Source organism: Scomber scombrus, chromosome 3, assembly GCF_963691925.1.
Source record: "Scomber scombrus chromosome 3, fScoSco1.1, whole genome shotgun sequence".
Classification (NCBI taxonomy): Eukaryota; Metazoa; Chordata; class Actinopteri; order Scombriformes; family Scombridae; genus Scomber; species Scomber scombrus.
The window spans coordinates 5,845,613-5,867,751 of NC_084972.1; the positions used below are offsets into that span (position 1 = coordinate 5,845,613).

A 22,139-nucleotide genomic window follows, 5' to 3' on the forward strand; every position below is an offset into this window, starting at 1 on the left:
GTCATTAGACTACCATATAAATTAGATTCCCCCGCTCCTCCTACTTTGGGCATTCAGTGAAGAGACCTGAGGTCAACCTACCCCTGCCCCTCTCCCCATCTCCTACTTCTGACTGTGACCTCTTCCCATCGTGCAGAAACCTACTATTTCACAAACTAGAACTGCACAAAGAGTGTTTGTGGAGCAACAGGTCGCTGCAGTAAGGGCCTCCTACCTGCAGGATCGCTGTTTACACAAAGTGAGACAGGAAGCAAGGAAACCCGCCATTGAAGCGAACCCACAACGTGAGTGTTTCGCAGTGCCCTGTGTTACAAAGGTGCAACTCAATTTTTTTAATCATACACCTACCATTGGTGTTTGCTTGGAGAGATGGCGTACAGAGGACAAGGACAGAAGGTGCAGAAGGTGATGGTGCAGCCCATTGTATCCTTTTTACTGGAATGAACCACATCTGCGGTTGAATCGGTTGCTTTCGGTACTTTAGCGGCTAAGCTAAGCTAACCATTTCACGTTAGCTAGCCATCATTTGTCATTAATTTCCCCTGAATGTAAACGAGGAGAGATTTTTAACCGAGCTATAGTGTGTTATTAAGACTAAATACACGCAGGAGATGGTATATATAATTGAAATACACCTACAAAAAGCTTGGGTCAAAAGAAATGCATTCAATGGGCCAGCAGTGCTAACGTACTTAGCTACGATAAATAGCAAACCAAGTGGCGTAACCGCTAACTAGCTCGGGTGTGCTACTCTAGCTTCCCGTACATGCTAAAGTTTCACAAGTCTGGACTAACTATAGTCTAACGGCATTTAGATTGGTAGCTAACTTGATAATTTTAACTAGCGTGAGTTCAAGTGGTTACAATAGCGTGTTAAACGTTGGCTCACTTTGTCCCAAGATGCTAAACTAAAATGAGAAAAGGTAACATTATGCATTTTATCATAGTCTACTTTTCTGAATGTATCTGTGTGTTTGCTTTTGAACAATGAGTTTCCTTGACTCCATGTACCAGAACCTCATCTTCAGGTATCTACAAAATGTAAGTATGAAGCTGATTCACATACAGTAGTTAATTCACATTGATTTAGTTGTGTGTGATGTCTGAATAAAAAATAATAAAAGTTCTCATTTGTTTTTCTATTCTCAGCGCTCACGGATCCAGGTGTGGTTGTATGAACAGGTGAACATGCGGATAGAGGGCTGCATTATTGTAAGTTTTTTTTGCTCTTTTTGTATGCTTTATTTAATCCAAACTTGATTTCATTTGCATATCAGTCATTTAATCAACATTTGGCCAACGTAGAACATCTAGAAAGTTCAGTAAAGAGATAGAATATCTGGAGAAGCTTATGATGATGAAGTGCTTTTCTAGTCCGTTGACCACTCAAAGCGCTTTTAGAATACATGTCTCATTCACCCATAAACACACATGTATACACTGATGGCAGGGGCTATCACACAGGGTGCCAACCTGCTTATCAGGAGGAAACTAACCATTCATACACATACGTACAACGTTGGCGCAGCAACTGGAGCAATTTGGGGTTAAGCATCTTGCCCAAAGACACATCGACATGTTGACTGGAGGAGCCGGGAATCGAACCAATCTTCCAATTGGTGGACGGCCGCTCTACCTCCTGAGCCACAGCCGCCCCACGTTATCCACCTTAGAATGGATAAACCTGAGAAAGCTGTTTACATGTGGAGGAATCATACACTCACAATAGCGTTTTCAGGTAGTTATTAAAGTTCTAAACTGGGATGCCAAAATACAAGTAGAATTACTTTAAACCAATGCAAATAGTAATAACTGTGTAGATATTGAATCTCTACTTTATGTTCAAGTGTCAAAGCAAAAAACAACTCAGTGATGTCTTGATACTGCATGTAGGTCACTGTGTGAGGCTGAGATGCGGGAGGTTGAAGTGACCTACGGTAAATGAATGTATAGTGTTTTATACACACTGAGTCCACACTGAGTCCGTGCGCGCACTCACACGCATACGCATACACACACCCAAACCGATCAGTTTTTTATCGTTTATTTGCCCGTCATGTCTTCTTTTTATAACGTCACTGTGTGGATCATTAAGCTTGTTGTTCTAGTTAGTGAACTATCAGTTTCTACCTGCTGAGAAGATCTCAGTCAGCCAGTGAGCAATAGGAGATGAGAGGAGCAGGGAGGTTGATATCAGGTCTCTACACTGAAAACCTGAGGTAGGAGGAGCGGGGCAATCTAGTGCATTTAATGGTATGGTAGCCTAATGATGCAAAAATTAAAATCAGTAACACTAAAAGTAAGTTCATGTATTTGTTTCAGAGGGCATTGAAGTTAAATGCAAATAAATGGGTTTAGCTTTGATTAAAACAATTGAATATTCAGACCAAATAGCCTTTGTCTAAGTTAAATCTTAAATATGTCTTGTTTCAAAGTCATTTGACTTAACTGCATTATTATTTTCATTTATTTGTTTCAGAAGGTACTGAAGTTAAATGTAATAAGTGGGTTTAGTTTAAGAATAAAACCCACTCGATTGTTCATTTTCAGAGACATGTCTTTTTTGTCCTTTTTCTCATCTTTACTTTACTACTACTATTTAAGACAAAATAATTATTCGATTACTCGATGAAATAATCGATAGAATAATCGATTACACAAATAATCGATAGCTGCAGCCCTAATTATAACAATTATAAACATGGAAAATCACTTTTTATACACATTGAAGTCTTATAACTTAATTAGACTTGTAACATGCAGCACTATAGTGTTACCATAGCTGGACTGGTAAGAATTGAACTATCAGCCATTAATTGATACGAAAACAAAGAAAACCATTTTCATACCTGGTGAAAAATATACAAAGTAACAAAAACATCAGCTGCGTGTGTGTGTGTGTGGCTCTCCTGACAGAAAGAAGGTGACATGCACAATGAACATATGATTTTAAATACAGAGGAGTTGTCAAACTAACTTGGCAATGAACTCAACACTCTAATGATCACCCAATTTTCCTAATGTATTTTAACTATAAATGCTGGTTAGTGATCTCAGATACTGGCAGGATTTACACACAATGGAACTGATATATTATAGAATGAAATACAACCATTATATCATCTTAATATCACAGCTAATGCATAAAACAATGTTTTTTAGGGAGAATCTCCAGTTTATGCAGCCTACCTCTCTGTCAGTCAGATAGAGTTTAGTCCCGTGTGCATGCATACACACACCTATGTAGCTACACTAAACAAACAAACACACAAAGAAACCACAGATGCAGAGCCAACGGAACAAAATAATGAACAGGAAGGATTTGATATTCAGACACTATATCTACATTAATTAAACACTAGAAAGCCAGGTTGTGACCTCATGACAACAAGAGGAAGAGTTCCTTTCTTCCTTTTTATTGTTTATTTGATAGAACAACACAATATATCTGCAAAGATTAGTCAGTTAATTGATTAGTAAATCTAAAGAAAATTAACCCACAGTTATTTAGATAATTGATTAGTCTTTTACCTTACTCTTCAGGTAAAAACTCTACATTGAATTGAATCCCTTAAGGTTTGGGACTGTTGCCCAGAGAAAACAAACACACTAAAGACATCACTGTGGGTGCTAAGACATTTAACAGTAACTGACCTACAGTAGAATATTCTCTCATCCACCTCTGCAATTGTTATTTCTAAATTGCCTCCCATCTAAACAAACCACTTTGATTTAGCCTGATATATTTTTAGCGTCTTGTCTTTCACTCCATATCAACCCATTCCTTCCCTCGGTATAACTCTCCACTGTTGACATGTTGCTGCAGATGTTGTATTAATATTTTCTATTTTTTGGGTCCCATAATACAACCATCTGCAAATGTGTTATTTGATAAGCTGCTGATGTCCAACAGCAAGACTAAGTTATTCTGTGACATTTTGTGTGTTTGATACTTGTAAATAAAACCCATAAACGGTCTGTTTAATCCACCTTGGAAGACCTATTAGAGCAAACCACAGAAAATTATATATATTAAGAGTTTTAGTATATGAATACAATAAAGCTCTTGCATGAGGCCATTGAGACTAATATTAGCTTTCTGTACCCTTCCTGTCTTAGGGTTTTGATGAGTACATGAACCTGGTTCTCGATGATGCTGAAGAAGTCCACATGAAGACTAAGAACAGGAAGCCGCTTGGTAAGAAAAACGTACATTTTGACACTTGTTTGTTTTTAGTACCTTTTGTCTCTGTGTTTAGATTAGTGTAGCATTGACTTTTACAGATTCACACAGACCACCACTGACTTCAGTTATACTGCTGCAGAAATTCACTGGCTCAGGTTTAAAGTAAAAGTCCTCTTGTAGTAGTAGTAGTAGTAAAGTCATGGGATGGGTATTTTCTGTTCAACAAATAAGCTCAATATCAATTATCACTGATGAAATGTGTTTTTCTATCAAGAAAGGACATAATTATTGTTTATACATTATAGGATATATAGTGTTTACTCAAAATGTAGACTTAGGCATGAAACACTTGACAGAGAGCTGAAGCTGTTGCAGAGATGATGAAGCAAGATAAAGAGGAAGGACATGATCATTTCACTGTTAAGATGTTATCAAAATAGTTACAGCAGTGCTGATAGTTTTTCTGTGGCTTTTTGGAGTTAACAGAATCATTTGGCTGACTATGCATTCAATTAAAACTACTTCAGATACATTTAGGAATGAAATAATGAAGTCTCAGTAAACTGTAGGGGTTTGGTACGATTTTGCTACATCAGTAAAAAATAATAATAGGGAGACAATAACATTTTGGTCATTTATTGACAAAATGCAAACCTCAAACTATGGCTCATTGGTCATAACGGTTACTGAAACAGTTAGGTTGTGTTGCAGTTACAAAAGGAAAATAACCTTTGTGTTTCTTCAGGGAGTCAGGACACCTGCTGACATCTGATTCATGGTCTAATTGTATATAACGTGGTTGAAACTACTAAGGAAATGTAGATGTCCACATAAGAATTGCACCTGCTTTATTTGAGCAGGATTTAGTCTCCTCCTCTGTGTTGGATGTTTGTGTTCCCTATCTGTAACAGGTGTGCTGTCTTGGCCAGGTCACCCTTGGAAAACATATTTCAACCTCAAAGGATTCCTTCATTAAATAAGAAATTTCAGTCAGGGATCAAAACACTACTTTTACTTTCATGCGTTTTAAATCAAATGCTTTTACCATTGTTCTGAGCAGCTTCACTCAAAAACAGAGTAAAAACAGGGGGACAGGAAGACAGGGTATCATTTCACCGGTACACTGCCAAAACATTCTGGGTGTAACTTGTCTTCATCTGAGTAAGCGAATCAAACTATTTTGACAGTATTTGTTAGGATCACAGAGGGTGTTCTTTGTATGACTGCATTCACTGAAGCAGAAGGTCCGTACCCTGACAGTCCAGGATAAATAAACGTACTGTTACATTTCTTGTAAATTCAAATCAACATGGGGAATCCCTCGCTTGTTTTTTTTTCTTGCACAAACCCAGGAAGTATTATATTAACTCCTCTGTTGAATTTTCAGGGTTTTTTGTACTGTTGCAGAATGTCCCCTTATGTGGCAGTGACTGCTCATATTGCTTCATGTGTTACTTAACTAAACATGTTATCTTTTGTGTACTGTGACACTAGATTCATTATCTTCCTCAGCCTACTTAGTGGGAGCACAGTGTTTGAACTGACACCTTTTTATCTCTTTCTAACCATTATCATCTTTTGATCCACCTCCACTCGGGTTTCTCCCTCTTTCTTCCTCTATCTGTGTCTCCCAGGGAGGATCATGTTGAAAGGAGACAACATTACCTTGCTGCAGAGCGTATCCAGCTAGGACAATGGAGTCATCTACAAATCTCACCTTTCCTAGAGAGATTTTTGTTTTGTTTTTTGAGAATACTGTTGAGTATGTTTGTGTTTATGTAACATGAATATTGTCGTTTCTTTTACCACGTGTTTTCATTATGAGAATAAAGGTTTTTTTTTTTCTTACTGCTGCTGTTGTCTCTTTTCTTTCTTTCTTTTTTCTTGTTCCACTGTTTCTAACCCTCTACAGTTTTCTGTATTTGGGTCATTGAGCTGCACTGCCCTCTAGTGGCAGACAGCACTATTGCAATTTACTTATGTAGGTCAATCTCCTAGCTCCAAATACAGTATAACGGGATAAAGTACTGAATCAATGAACCTATTTGTGATAAATAGTGGAGCCTTGCCCTACGATTCTATATGTAGTAGTGGTGCACTTATAATACAGCAGTATGCATACAGACGGGTTAAAATGATAAATCACTGCATGAGGCATAACAGTCGATATCAAATGCAACATAAATGTGGAGCAGATTTAAACTCATGTCTAGATTGTGGGTATCGATGTAACCCGCCCATTTTTTCTTGGATGAATACAGATAAAGGGGGGAAACTGCGTGAATGGAATGTGTTACAAAATGGGTGGACCACATTTATGTCGATATCTGATACTGTATTACAAACAATGTGTAGCTGGAGTCGACGTAGAAATGCAGTTTTAAATTTAGACTACCTTAAATCCTTTATATTCTTAAATGCTGAAGCTACAGACTGCCTAAATCTTCCAACCATATACCTTAAGTTGCTTGTTTGAGTTTGGGTTTTGGTTTATTTTAGTTGTAAGAAAAGTCTCCTGGCTGTAGTGAAACTGATGAACGTAATTACGTAGTCCTTCACTACGCAGCCCGACGTGTCCCTGTTCTGTTGACTGGGAAGCCCCTAGCGCGGAGCTGCCAACGCCCGGCGTAAAGACACAAATAGAGGATACGGTACGGAAAAATTAATTTGTTTATATTTTTACGACCTAACAGTCTGTGGTATTTAGTATATACGTTGTTAATATCATCGATGCTATACATATATGGTACATGTGTTGTGATCGTCAATTTCGATATCACATACAGTAATAGCATCCGCTGAGGTTAGCTCAGCAAGCTAATTGAGGAGGACAGAAGCTAGTGAAGCAAGCCGACAGACTGTAACATCGGAGCGGCAAGTAAATAAACCTATCGGGGATGTGTTACTACCGTATTTTGCATCGAATTTAGTAAGGATTTAAGTGTGATGAGAACAGAACATATTTCCACTGTTGAAGCCAAGTCAGTAGTCAACAAAATATGTAAGTAGTAACTAGCCAGCGATTAGCTGGTTAACGATGTGAATAGGAAAAGGTGTAGTAAACGATGCGTTAGAATTATTTTATAATGTTAACAGGCTCTCGGGTTATAGCTGTAAAGCTCAATGTTTGGGGATAACGTAACAATACAGACTGAATAGTAGGAGTGAGGTTGGTAAAGTTATCGCTAGTTTAGCCAGCCGGCAGGAAATGAGGCCAGATTCAGGCCCAAATACTGCAGCTAGTGCGTTGAAGCTAACAGTGGCTTTTAATACTCTCTCTGGTGTGATATTGAATAGTGTTTATTATCCAGTGAGTGATTATTACACGTACCTGCTGTCAACTGTGACCGCTTATTGAGTCATGTCATCAGTTCTGAGGTCCTCACAGTAATAGAAAGCCTATTATTGCAGCAGTGTTATAGATCATGTGTTGATGTCTGTGATTTATCTCTTGTTGACTTGCTAGAATTCAAACAGCCAGATATCAGGATTTGTCTCGGGTCAGATCTTGTGCTTGAGAGCATCACTGAGCCTTTTGTTTCACATGAAGTTGGAAGGAAGCTGGTTACTAAAGCCTAAAGTCATTGAGGAAACGTTGCTAAATCCTCTCTGTAATTCTAGTCACAACCTCACAGGCTGTATGTGTGTGTGTGTGTGTTTTGGTCCTGTTGTTGACACCAGTGTTTAGTTGTTAGTGGCGACACTGATCACATCTAATCGGTTCGTCGTGGTCTTGTGAAATATCTTGCTCAATATGGTGCCAACGTACAGTTTATTACAACATAGGAGTTTTGCATTATGGTGGGGGAAAGACACTGTAACCATATCAGCTGCCTTCACCCCTGATTTCAAAGATGTCCTGACCTTAGAGGGCTCGCTGGCCTACAAACACCATTGCGTGGATTAAGTCTGGTGGCATTATTGTAGCTGCTGCCACCCTGGGTTACTCGGTGGACATGGACTTACTGCAGTGTTTAAGTTAAGAAGGGGCTGACCACACACTGAATATTTGCATGTTACCTCACTGCGGTGTTAAGCTTAGAATTGGTCAAGTATTTCAATCACTCCAATTAGACGTATTTAGATGCTTAGTCATGAATCGGCCTCTTGTGATACTTCTAATAGGGTTGGGCTGATGAAAAATATATCAATTGTTTGATATTAAGTCAAATAACAGACTGGCAATACAGAAGTTTACCACTAGGTGTCGCATGTGACGAAGTTGCACCTGAATGAGATATAATATGTGCTCATTAATTAGTTGAACAACTGTTCAGCTTTTCGTCTTTTTGTTGTGTGTTACCGCTATGTTACCGCAGGTACACATGACACATGACTATGTTAACGATGCTAGCTGTGCTAACTAGCTGCTAGCTGGCGTGCAGGCTGATAAAAATGATTTGTCGGTGCCTATTTAAAAAACACGAGCTGCTCTCAGACTGCTGGTCGTCAAGAGTGCCGAGTCATCTCCTCCAGCTCGTTTGCTGTGTCAATGTCCGAGCGTACGTGTGAGACGCTAAGACGTTTCATAATGACAAATTCTAGTTCAGTTGGTTTGCATAACATCAGTTAAAGCTTGTAGACCAGAAACCGACCTAACTCCACTTCAATATGGCGATACTACACTGTTGTTTGGATGGCATCATGTAGTTAAACTAAGTGGGCATTCAGACTGAAAACAGCTCTTTATTAAAATAAGGCAGGGGCTGCATTAGTAGGCACTTCAGGTAGCAACGAGACATGAAATGTGATCCAGGTCGTTGTTTTTGCCAGAGGGCCCTGCCTTTGTTTTATGCTGGCACACAGAGGGCACCGGACTGGCACCAGACCGGCCCCATTCACATGAATCAGAGGGCTGTTTTTTTCCCCCCACACACAGCCAAAGTCGGTCTGAACACGGCCTGGCTGTTGCATTTACTGGCCCAAGTGGTCCAGTGTTTCTCTGAGGATTTAGTTAAGCAGATGTGCTGGACCTGGGACCTGGACCTGTTGTGGAATAACTTAAAACTAGGGTTAGAATAGTTCTAGATAGGTTTCCTAATGTTCATCGATGTGTGTGTCAATGTACCAGAAGTATTTGATACCAGAGGAGCTTTGAAAGTCCACAGAGCTGCAGTTATAATACATGTAAAAGAAATAAATAAATACTTCAATATAGAAAACAATTGATAGCAGTAACATTGACTGAACTAATATCTGCTCCTTGTAATTCTAATAGGGGGTGGTGTTCCCCATTTTACAGGTATCTTTTAGGGTGGTGTGTGCTTGAGTGTAAAAAAAAAAATCACAGTTTGACAGACAAAAGTGTCGACAGGTATTTAAATTTAATGCAAGATGGAACAAAAAGACGAGACCAGCCACAGTATTGTCTCCTCTACAGTTTTGGACTGTAAGAATAAACCAAATAATCAGTTTAAATCCATAAAACATATTGATCTTGGCACTGATTAATGTCCTTAAGTTTCTAGAAACTTTGAGATGTGATAGATTGACTCTTTCCTGGAAGCCGTCCCGGTCCATCCAGAGAACCTCCATGTTCAGACTTTGCCAAAGAGCTGATTTGAGCACACTCATGGTTTACATCTGTGGATCCAGTACTCAAAAAGTACCCATCTGTGGGAATCTGCTCCCCAGGAAGGTCTCCAAGATCTGTAATGAATATTGTTAATTTACTAGAAAGGAAAGTCTAGAGCTTATTTATAATTTTGAGTTGCTAAATAAACACTCATCAGGTTTAAAACTGCCCCACACATCATATTGGATGTAGCCAGAGACCTCTCAAATTGATATACAGCTACTCTAGGTTAATCACTTACCTCCTGTTCCCCATGTGCAAAAAAAGTTCTTCTCTGAAAAACCTGAGCAATTTTTCATCTAACATTTGTGGGAAGGAATTGAACCCCTCAGCTATTGGCTAATGTCTGGCCTGCATAGAATAGATAGTAATAGATGAGCAAGGACAACTGGAGCACATCTGTTACCTCATTGCTACTCCCCCACCTGCTCTGATTACCTGCCTTAAAACATGAATGAACAAGAGTGCTATAAAAGTGAATATATGTGCAGTCATTGAAAACACTCTAACAGTGAGATGTGATTGGTTTGAAAACAATTCCTGCAATGTTAGCTGCGGGACCTCAAACAGTTTCTCTATTGTTTTGAGGCTTGCTGTTGAGCTACCTGATGCTTGGTTAAACTGAAATGTGCTCCTAATGGTTGGGGAGCTCGGCTAACACAACTTAAACACAATGTGAAACAGTTAGGTTTAGTAGTTGAGCAACACAGTAAACAGTCAGAAGGCCAGATAACATGTCCTGCAGTTTTCAACCCAATAGTAAACAAGATACTGTTCAATTTCAGTATCAGCTTGAGGGCCACATACTGGATTTTTAGGGCTGATACCAATATTAAGGAGTAAATAGATAGTAAGATATCGATATATTGGCCAATAACATTGTACGTGCAGAATATAGAACACACACTTTTATTTGCAATAATCCCTCAAATATAGTTATCAAACAGTTGTGATGAAGATATGTAATTAAGGCTCTAATCAGCAGCATCATTAACAAAAGAAGGAAAAGCGTCTATATCCTGCTGTGATCTGAATGGTGACCTCACGGTGTCCTTCAGTCCTCTCACACAGAGGACACCGTTTTTACCTCCTTTCTCATCAGATCCAGTTGATCAATTTAGCTGAGTAATGCAGCTGCAGTCTGTGGTCAGATGTCGAAGCTGTAGGCATTTCCACATTATTCCTCAACCTCTTCATTCAGGGGCACAACAAAGCAACAGGAGCGGTATGTGTGACACTGCTGCAGCAGCCTCCACTGTCAACACAATCACACATCGGTCCGTGTTGTGAAACACGTTTACATGGAACCGAGCTGATGTGAAACAGCCTCGACTGGAACCCGCAACTTTTCCACATTCCTTCTCTGAGGGGACATAATGTGATATTTTTGACACATTAAAGATGTTATGTTTAGGACTCGGTGGTATATATGCGTAGTGGTGCGATCTAACCTTTTTAACACGTGTTGTTTTCCTTCTTATCTGCACAGTTGAGTCTGCAGTGGTGGTCTATTCTGAGTGTTACATAAAACAAGGCTTTAGTGAAGGTTGGGAGCTGTTTAGTCTGAGCTTCAGTCGTGCCTCCATAAGCATGTACAAGCATAATCTATTTGTTCCTTAATACCAGAAGCGGCCTACACTGTAATCACACTGTTGTACAGTATTCTACCACGACAGCTTATTGTATTATATGATTTAGAGGTTTAATTAAAACAGTTTTTCTTTAAAAAGTGGATTAATACTGAGATATGTCAGGTATGGAGAAAAAAAATCGAAATATGTATGGAAAGTATATTAAATGTCATCGGCAGCATTGTGTTTGGTTATATTATAATAAGACAAAGTAAAGAGTTACATGCTCACTCAAAACTGGTTCTTATGACGTGCTGTCTGACCACTACTGGGGGGGGGGGCAGGGACATAATATCATTTAAATACCAGGATAACAGCGCATGTTTTCAGACAGTCTCCTAGAAGGAAGGTTTAGTGTTACACTCGTTTGTTCACAGGAAAAGTGTCATTAATAGTTGGGTGAAGAATGAAAAAGGAAAGTGGACCAATCACTGCATGAAGTGGGTGTCAATGTTGGCTAGTCCTCCTGTGTGTGTGTGTGTGTGTGTGTGTGTGTGTGTACTGGACATTTCCATTGTCCAACAAGCATGTGTAAAGGAATATACAACCACAAGTACCTTAAGAATGACCCTTAGCTTCCGAACCAATCACAACCAAAAACATTGAAATAAACACAAGATAAATCCCTTACATCATTCTACTGAAGGGAACAGTATGATAGAGGAATCACAATCACTGTATTCTATGTGTTTATGTAAGACATCCACATGTGTCCTGTCCTCTTGTTAAGTCATCGCACTGTAACATGTGGTGACAGTCTCCCCCACACACCCACAGACACTCTCACACACAGACACACACACACACAGTGCTGCAGAGCTCTGCAGTGACTCGGCACAGACAAACTGTAACCTGTGCGAGACGAACAGAGGAGAGGAATGATGTGATCGCTTGGCTTTAGCTTCTTCGTTACTTTTGGTGTCATTTGTGCTTTGTGTGTGCTATCAGTGCAGCCATATAACACAGATGATGTAATGATCAAACCAATCCTCATCCTTTAACTTACATACATTCATCAACCACATGTCAATTTCTTATTTAATAATTTAGAACAGGAATATTTGCTAACACCTCAGTTTCCTGTTCACTCTTACAATAAGCCCCCGCCCCCCAAAACTCCCACCGCAACATTCACACTGTGTCATTTGTTTCCCCAAATTGGGTGTCCAGCTGTGTGGGTCTGTACGATCCCTCAATCCCTTTTTAAAAAAATGAGAAACCCACATCTGGACGTCCTTACTGACCCCGTCGTTCCGGCCATTAGTCTGTGTCTGAACGAGGTTCTCCCCCCCCCCCCCCAACACACACACACACACACACACAAACATCCCGGTGTCAAGCAGGCTGGGGGGGGTCATGTCAGTATTTTTCAGATTTAGGCCACATTTCAATTTTACAGCTTTGTATAGAAGTGCTTATTCATCGACAAATAATGAAACAGACATCTGGTGGTAAGCTTTTCAAGGTCTCCCCCATCCCTCCCTTTTTTTTTTAAAACTCTCTCTGCGTGCCTCATTTCAACACATGAAACCCTACAATTCAATATTTAGTGTGTGTCTTCAGTTTGACATTAAAACAGTCAAACGTGTGAATGCCAGTAAACGGAATTACAGCCAACAAATCACTAACGATGTGCGTTTTCTCTGTTTTTTCTCCTGCAGATCTTGAATGAGTAGAGAAGACTGAAACACAGCTATGCAGACCATCAAGTGTGTCGTAGTTGGGGATGGTGCTGTGGGTAAAACCTGCCTGCTCATCTCCTACACCACAAACAAGTTTCCCTCTGAATATGTACCTACGGTAAGAACAATGCATTCTCCACAGAGCTTAAAATGTGTGTAAGACTCCTTTACATTCAACAGATCTCTGCAACATAAGTAAATGAACTGTGTAATTTAATAGAAAAATCACAGTGGTGATAAAATGTGTTAAATGAGATGCTAACTGTTTGTGTGTGTGTTGCAGGTGTTTGATAACTATGCTGTAACTGTAATGATCGGAGGCGAGCCCTACACTCTGGGCTTGTTTGATACAGCAGGTACGTCTCTATTATTCCACCCATTCATCCTCTATGTTACTTTTATTTTAGATGCTCTGTGTGTATCGGTGCTTTGTGATGTGTATATACACGTTCTTTCATTTGGTTTCTCCAGGTCAGGAAGACTACGACAGGTTACGACCTCTGAGTTATCCCCAGACCGACGTTTTCCTCGTCTGTTTCTCCGTCGTGTCCCCCTCCTCTTTTGAAAACGTCAAAGAAAAGGCAAGTCTCTGGCTCCTTCTTATTTCTTCTTCTTACTACTCCAATCTGAAATCTGGATGCTTTGTTTTGACTTTTCATATCATTTCTTATCTAATTCAGTATCTATAAATACCTGATGACTTAATAAGATGTATATTTTAACTTGATAATGATTTGTTATTATTAGCTTTTATTAGCAAGATGTCCTTTATTATAGTAGTTGCTATAGAGTGCATCAGTGTCAATAATCTCAAGGAAATAACACAATTTTTAAAATTAATATTGATGTTGATACTGCATTTATAACCTTTTTTTTCAACTGAAACGTTATGTAACCATGTCATGTGATTTGCTACTTCAGTACACTTTAACTACAAATATTAATGTCACCACTGTAGGACATTTAGTTTCCTAGGAATTCATAGAATTTATAGACTCTACCACTGACTGTCCATGTAACTCATTGGCCACAATTACACACATTAACCATACACAGTTAGACATAGACTGGGTTTTTTTTATTTACTTGTTTTTGTAAGATCAGAAGAGGAACGCGCTGACCTTCACTGACATAAAACCACAGTGCCGCGTTGACCATTATATAACTGTGTGTTGTTGTGTATATACAGTGGGTTCCAGAGATCACCCACCACTGTCCAAAGACCCCCTTCCTGCTAGTCGGCACTCAGATCGACTTGCGGGACGACCCCTCCACTATAGAGAAGCTGGCAAAGAACAAGCAGAAGCCCATCACTCCGGAGACGGCCGAAAAGCTGGCGAGAGACCTCAAGGCTGTGAAATACGTGGAGTGCTCAGCCCTCACGCAGGTAAATACACCACAAACAAACAAACACACACACACACACACACACACACACACACACACAGGATTCACACCTCAACTGCAAAAAAAAACTAAGAAAGTGGAGGAAAGAGGAACATGTCCATATCTCCCCCGGGCCTGTGCATGCTTTTGGTTGTTGAGTTTTGTTATGCATGCTGGTTTCAGTATAAGAGACTCAATGCTCAGTTGTCGCTAATCGCACTTAATCTGATGTTTTACATGTGGCTTAAAAACCTTGCTTATGGATTTAGAGAACTAGTTTAGTCAGTATGTAGCATGTGTACAAACTGGAGTGTTGTTCACATGCTATCTACAAGCCTACAACGCAAAAGAGCAGCGAGAGTGACCATTTTTCTCGGAGTGTTCCAGCATGCTGCAGCCCACACCCCCATCCCAGGATCTGCTCCCCACACCTGCTTTAAAAAGGGTACTATAATACATTTTTAAAAAGTGTGTCTATAATACCAGCATTTGCACAGTGCAGCTTTACAGGACAGTGACTCGGATTAGTAAATAAAGATGTTAAGATATTAGTCATTTTGATTTCAAAGTGACATGTGTTCCTGTCTTCTTGCATGTTAAAATGCTGCTGTTTGGCAAGTAAACATCCGGCTTCTTTTCTACTTAATATATTACACTAAGTTCCATTTACCTCGGAAGTTGGAGGTCGGAGCCGGTTAGGTTAGCTACTGATAGCCATACCAGTTGATAAAGACGTATTTTGATGTATTTTGCTCGTACAATCACCATAGCAACACATCCACAGACAGAAGTTGCACAGTACTGTGTGTATGAAATACTAATAAACAGGATGTTACTACAACACTCTCACACCGGTGATGCACGGGGGAAGTCATCTTTGGGTTTTGAGGTCGGGGCTGGCGAGGAGTCGGAAACTTCAGGGGGCATTCCAGATGAAAACGTCCAATTCCCACTTCGGAGTAGATAATAGAATAGTATTAGTTAAACAATTTGAATGACAATTGTGACAAACACTGTGTGTGATTAGAGCAAATAAATAGTATTCTATTAGTGGATATGTTTAGATTTTACAGTCATATTTAAAGTCTGTTTATATTCAGCACTCATTATTTGATGATGTGATGAATAAATGAGTCATGAGTACTAGTGTTGGTGTTGGTGGTTACTGTTAGGAGCTGGAGGAGAGACGTGAGCAGAGAGAGTGTGACTCAAAGGAGAGAACACATGAGTTAGGCCTCAGTCAGACAGAGAACAATAGTGTTGACGGAGCTGAGGTGTTGCCCCCCCCCTTCCCTCCTCCTCCTCCCTGCTCCAATCCTTCCTTCCTGCTCCCTCCCCCACCCCCACCCCCACCCTACCTCTCTCCCACTCCCTAGCAGAACTATTGCATAGCGGCTGATGTCATTTCCTGTTTCCTGCCTGGGCTCTCAACACTGGGTTCCACAGCACCACCTTGAACGACCGCCCTCCTCTCTTTCTCTCTCTCTCTTTCTCTCCGCAGTAGATGCCATCATCACACTATCACTTCTTTAGTCTTCGTATCACGCATGTCTGTCACACAAGATACTCTCGTCCTTGTTCTGCCATGTTCCTCTTCTCCTCTTCCTTCTTTCCACCTCCTCCTCCATCTATCTATCTCTCTCTCTCTCTCTCTCTCTCTGTGTGTGTTCGCCGTGCTAATTGTGCTATTGTTCTCTTCCCTCTCCTGTCACTGTAGCGAGGGCTGAAGAATGTATTTGACGAAGCTATCCTAGCCGCCCTAGAGCCGCCCGAGACGCAGAGAAAGAGGAAATGCTGTATATTTTAAACTTCCTGCGCCACCGCTCTCTCATCTCTCCATTACCCTTTCTTTTTCATTCTTTTTTTTTTTTTTATCCCATCTCTCCTTTCCTTCTCCTTCCATTTCTCAATCTCAGCCATCTAATTAACCGATCCATCCATCTGATACTGACACAAAACTGCTACTCTGTGTTGAGAGCTCATCTGTTTCTGGCTTATTTCACTGATTCAAGGCTTTTCTACACTTGTTGTGTAAAAGCTAACATTTGGATTGGTTGGTGCGCTAACAAACTTCAAATCTTACTTACTTACTTACTTACTGGAGTAGTTTATGTCAGCTTAGTTTTCCATCATATATTTTGTACTTCACTGTATCATTCCTGGTTGATCCTACTCGGGGCCAGCTCTCATTAACAGAGGAGCAGCAGCAGCTTCCAGAGGATGTACGTCCTGCAGGAGTTTATGTGTGGGAGGTGGGGGCGGTGGCTCTCCATGGCTCCACACTCACACTGTGTCTCAAATCACATACTTCCGTTAGTACACTTAAGTGTAGTACACTATGTGCTTACTTGCATAGTGCGCGTAATTCGAAAGGGTTGCGTCGTCTCAAATCAAACACGGCCGTCGTGCACTCGTACAGGAAATGATGATTTGCCAGGTAGAGAGCTAGCATTAGCATCTGCGTTATCGTCCGCGATACCAAATCATTACAGACTGCTAAATGAACCCAATAAAGCTACTTTATTTATTGTCATCATATCATGTTATACATCTTGTGTATGTAATATAAGCTACGCAGTGATGGCAACATTGTTCTGTTTTGTCAAGTAATTTGATTAGGTGTCACTCAGTGATACAATATAACAATTAATGAAGCAATTAGTACATTTACATAATGCGGCGATGTTCACCCTCCGCTTCCACTACTTAGCCAAGATTAGGGATGTGTCATTAAATCCAAATAATCGTTCGTGGGGTCTAACGTCGACGTTTTCTGCAGTGGTCATTTTGTTTTTAAGTTTTTTCATTGAAAAACTTTAATCAAGAGTTGAGCTGTGTAGTCTAGTATGAAACAGTCATTAACAGCTACTGGGGAGTAATTTTCACTTTCAGCCACTAGGAGGAGCTCTAAGTTGTTGTAAACCACCTCCACCTTATGTTGAAGTACAACCTGACACGGGAGTGAATTTTTACTCCGGCCCTCAGCTACTTTGACTCGGTGGTAAGTTAGCCTGCTAGCTAGCAGATGAACATGAGGCAGACGAATCCACGCTGTTATAATCTTATGCCTGTAAGATTTTTTTTTTTTAAATGAATGTGTTTCGGTAAAGTAATGAAGACTGTTTTTCACAGTTAAAGTTTGTTGTTGGTTATGAATATTGAAAGTTATTTTTGACGCGTTATCTATTTAGCTCTTGTGAATGTCGGCATGCAGTGAATATTAGATTAGTCGTCAGTTATACCCACCATGAAAAAATGGGTTCATGCACATCCCTAGCCAAGATGGTGACCATTTAGGGCGAGAAGTGTCCATAGTTCCACACTCAACTTTTTGACTGTTTTGAGTGTACCATCCAGGTACTCATAGTGCACTGCATTCTCCCATACTTCTCAGTGTGAACCCTCAAAATATGAAGTGTAAGTACAGAAGTATGTGATTTGAGACACAGCATGAGATTGATCTGAACACTTAACAGAGCTTCCATTTCTAATGCTAATGTATTTTTTGTACTACTGTGGATTAAACAGAACTATGGTTATATATACAAATATATAAATATATATGTAGGGCTTATAAGCACTAAAGTCATATATAGGGAGTGTTTGGCCATTTTGTGAACATAACTGCTAGATGAAATTGTTCCTGTTTGGTACCATGATGATGTCTTACTGATACAGTCTACAGCTTCTCTATATGTCCACTGAAAAATGCTCATTGGGCCCAACCTTCTCTATACATGACACTCATGTGCCATAACTGTGGTACATAACCTGCTGTGTTGGAAGTCCAGATAATAAAAAAAAAAAGAAGTTATAATTGTGTGAAATGACCTGTGAAATGACTTAATAAAGGACAAATGAACTGGCTTTCCTCTTTCTGGCTCGCCTCTTTTTCCAGCAAACTCGCAGGGATAGTCGACCGATTTTAGCAACGCTGGGGGGGGGCACCAAGCGGCTCTGGTTACTTCACATGACTGAGCTCGTGGTGTAAGCTGCTCCGCTCACGGGCAAATAAAGCAGAGCAGTTTTTGTTATTTAAAATCCGGCTTTTTTTAATGTTCCGTCCTGTTGTAGCGAGTGAGTCAGCAGTTTGAATCCGAGGAGCAGAGTCAGTGAAGGAAGTTAAATGTAGGGTCAGGGGTCGTGCGCTCTTCTTCCTCCACTTTCTTGGGTTTTTTTTGTTGTTGCACTTGAACACCTGTGATTTGACACTGTATCCCTGTTCTGTTTCTCACAGCTAACCACCACATTGAAAGGAAAGCAGATTATCCTCCTGAGTTGCAGATTATTAATTGACATTTTTTTTGAATCCCTCAGCAGCTCTCTCACACTCCACTGTTTTTTATGACACTCCTCTGAATGATGTCTAACGCTTTTTTTTGGTTTAGTTTCCACCCACTCCGTTTAAGCTGTTATTGTGTTATTTTTCTTTGACCTGGACTTGTTTGCTTGTTTGTGTTGCCCCCCCCCTCCCCTCCCCTTTCATTGAGCCTGTGTGTTTGTGTGTTTGTGTTCACAGAAAGGCCTAAAGAATGTGTTTGATGAGGCGATATTGGCCGCATTGGAGCCCCCAGAGCCCAAGAAGAAGCGCAAATGCGTGCTGCTATGAGAGGCTCCTCCCCACCCCACCCCAGTTTTTTTGTTTTTTGTTTTATTCTTTATCAAGATTGCACACACACACACACACACACATAACACATACACTTAAATACATACACATACACCCCCCCCCCCCCCCACACACACACACACACACACACACACACACACACACCCTTCCTTTGCTCTACTAAGGCTGGTTGACAGCGTTGTCCACTGCAGGGGGGAGACTATAAAGAAAACAGCCCAAGTTTCACATAATTCTCTGCAATAAGAAGTTGTTTCATCCCCCCTTTCCCTCCCTCCCCCACTCCCTATGAAGTCTGCGTTCGGGACAGAAGACAAAACTAAACCTGGCCAGCAGGTGGCTGCGGGCTGCAGGGTTGGATCGCTTCACACGGGGTACCAAACATCTAGCTTCCTCACAAGTAGAACCCAAGTTGAGCTTTTCCATAGATTGATATTTTGAATTCAGTCGATGTCGTGGCTTAATCACGGTTTAGTTGTCCTCAGCCAATGAAAACGGTTTACAGATTTTTTTTTAAAAAAAGCTCCCTGATTGGCGTACGGTCCCATCACCCTCCTCTGTTGATGAGCACACTCACCCCCAACCCCCCCTACCCCTTCCTTTTCTCAGCACTACCAGAAGAAATGCTAACAGAGTAGTGTTCCTTTTTGTTCTCCTCCTCCTTTTTTTTTTTTTTTTTTGTTGTTTGCCAACACCCCCCTTTTTACAAGTCTGAGATATTTATTCCACGTTCCAGATAGATGCACTCTCAACCACTAAAGGAAACTGCAGGACTGAAAGGACGAGCTCATTTTAAAGGCGACACAGCCACAAAAACTCACACAGAAATCGAATCGGTAAACGTCGGCAGTCCTCTTAGCGCAGAGAAGAGAAGAGTGGCAGTCCATTTGGAGCGCGGCCATCACTTGAAGAGTTGAAAGGCATCCAGTAGTAACGGGTCCGCTAATCGACCGCAGGAATTGGCCTTTTTTATTTTCTTTTTTCTGTTTTTCTTTTTTTTTTTTTTAGATGCAGGGAACTTTAAACAGTGTTAGCAGAACAAGCAAGTGTGTTCTTCATGCGTTAATGCGTTGCCAGGGACCAAGGGAGGGTTAAAGCAGGATACTGTTTTAAAACATCGCCATCAGCGTACTATTAGAAATGGGTACAGCAGAGAGACACGTAAAAGGCAGCCATGTTTAGGCAATCAGTTAACAATCTGATATTTTCACCAGAATTCTGGTCCAGCTCAGAATTCGGTGCCTTTATTGAGGCGTGAAGGGCTGTCGGCTCTGTTGTACCCGTTCAAACTGTACGCTGCTGCGTGTAGCTGAGCCTTGGTCTCTGTTCTAAATGATAGGTTTAACAGATGTAATTATAATGTAAGCTGGCACACAATGTTTAATGTAGGCTCCAGGTGTTTTTACCAAATCTTTTTTTTTTTTCAGTTTGTGCTGTTTTTTATTATATATTATATCTCTCTCTATATATATATCTATATATGTATATCTATATATATATATATATATATATATATTAAAAAAAAAAAAAAAAAAAAGGTTTCTTTCACTCCTTTTTTCCATTTTAGGGGTCGGAACTCATCTGAACTCTTACCTGCCAGTTTATACCAGGAAAACCTCTTGCTTGGTTTTAGTCAAATAAAAACCTCCAATGGCAGAGAGACTGTTTTCAGTTAAGATCATTTGTGATTGGATGGTTCTTGTTTTTCTTTTACTGGTGGCTTAGAGTTGGGTCGACATCCAGCCCTAGTCAGTATAATTATTATAACCTGTTGTTGTTTTGGTGCAAAAACCAAATGCTTTGTCTAAAGTCTTTGTTCTTTGTATATGCATTCTTTTCAAAAATATTAAACTTATACCTTAATTGCCTTTACCACTTTTCCTTCGTATTTCTTTTTTGGATTGTTGTTTGTGATTTTAATGCAAATCATTTTTTGTCCTCCAACAAAATGGGTATTATTCTCAACCAGCATCAAGATAAAGTGTATGCTTACATATATTTTTATCAACTGTAATGTAAGTGGAAAATATCTCATTGGGTCTCAACCACTTAACTCAGCTTCTCTACAGTAAAGTTACCTCTGCTCTCATGCTGGGAGCGTCACAGCTCTATGAAGCTGTCATGAGCTTTTGATCCAGCAGGAGGTGCTGTCTACTCAAACATTAACAGCCCTGTCTGCTGCTCTGTGGGTCACAGTGGCCCTGATACATAATGGAGGCAACTGTGATGTCATTTACAGCCCTCTGATGTGTTACTGAGTAAACAGACAATTAGATATTAATATTTGGGTTGTTTTGTGTCAGATAAAAGCATGTAGTCCACAGTTGTGAGGTGCAATTAAAGTTAATGAAGAGTTAATAACGAAAATATAATGTGAGAAAATGTGAGACAAACATGGGTACATGACTATCCAGATGTGTAACATGAAATATGTGATGAATACACACTAATATATCAAAACAGTAGTGTGAAGATGTGCAATGATAAACTGAATTAAATCACTTAAGGTTAAAACTTCCCATGCTTTGGCCTCAAGGCCCAAGTTCAGTTTATCAGCTAATCAGACCTCTGATAATCAATACATTACAGATGTGTGATCAGCAATACACTGGCACATACATTTTGATACTGGAATCTTTTCTGAGAACGTTATTTATATCATTGTTTCTAATCCAATATATGTTAACTCAAAGTCACATTAACCTAAATGTAAAAAAAAAAAGAATCAATCTAAAAAAACAAACAGAAGAGGCTCAATTAATATACATTACAGATGAGATGGGGGTTTTTTTCTCCCAAGATTTCTCTCACAAGGTATTCCCCTATCTTCCACACACACAGTATCTTACAGTGTGTGTGTATTGCTGGTGTTGAGAGATCAGTATCACTTTCACACGGCTCACACAGATGTCCAGGAATTCCTCAAATGGCAGCAAATGAGGGCGGTATCCCAGGTTTGGTGACCTGGATCATCTGCTGCGAGACGGCTGGAAAGGGATGTTGCACTCACTGCACCCTCGCCTCCTCCCTCCCTCCACCCTCATCCACCCTG

At 40.2% G+C, this 22,139-nt stretch overlaps 2 protein-coding genes across 2 annotated transcripts; both read left to right on the forward strand.

Annotated features, from left to right (window-relative positions):
* Positions 1-266: 266 nt before the first annotated feature.
* snrpe (small nuclear ribonucleoprotein polypeptide E) lies at positions 267-6,034 on the forward strand. The gene is made up of 5 exons (XM_062416227.1): positions 267-423; positions 1,015-1,041; positions 1,150-1,212; positions 4,120-4,198; positions 5,821-6,034. The coding sequence occupies exons 1-5, from the start codon at positions 370-372 to the stop codon at positions 5,874-5,876; spliced, it is 279 nt and encodes a 92-aa protein (XP_062272211.1). The 5' UTR covers positions 267-369; the 3' UTR covers positions 5,877-6,034.
* Positions 6,035-6,776: 742 nt separating this feature from the next.
* On the forward strand, positions 6,777-20,959 carry LOC133977926 (cell division control protein 42 homolog). The gene is made up of 6 exons (XM_062416226.1): positions 6,777-6,837; positions 13,054-13,192; positions 13,358-13,430; positions 13,546-13,655; positions 14,264-14,461; positions 18,980-20,959. Exons 2-6 carry the CDS (start codon positions 13,088-13,090, stop codon positions 19,067-19,069), a joined length of 576 nt encoding a protein of 191 aa, XP_062272210.1. The 5' UTR covers positions 6,777-6,837; positions 13,054-13,087; the 3' UTR covers positions 19,070-20,959.
* The last annotated feature ends 1,180 nt before the right edge of the window (positions 20,960-22,139 follow it).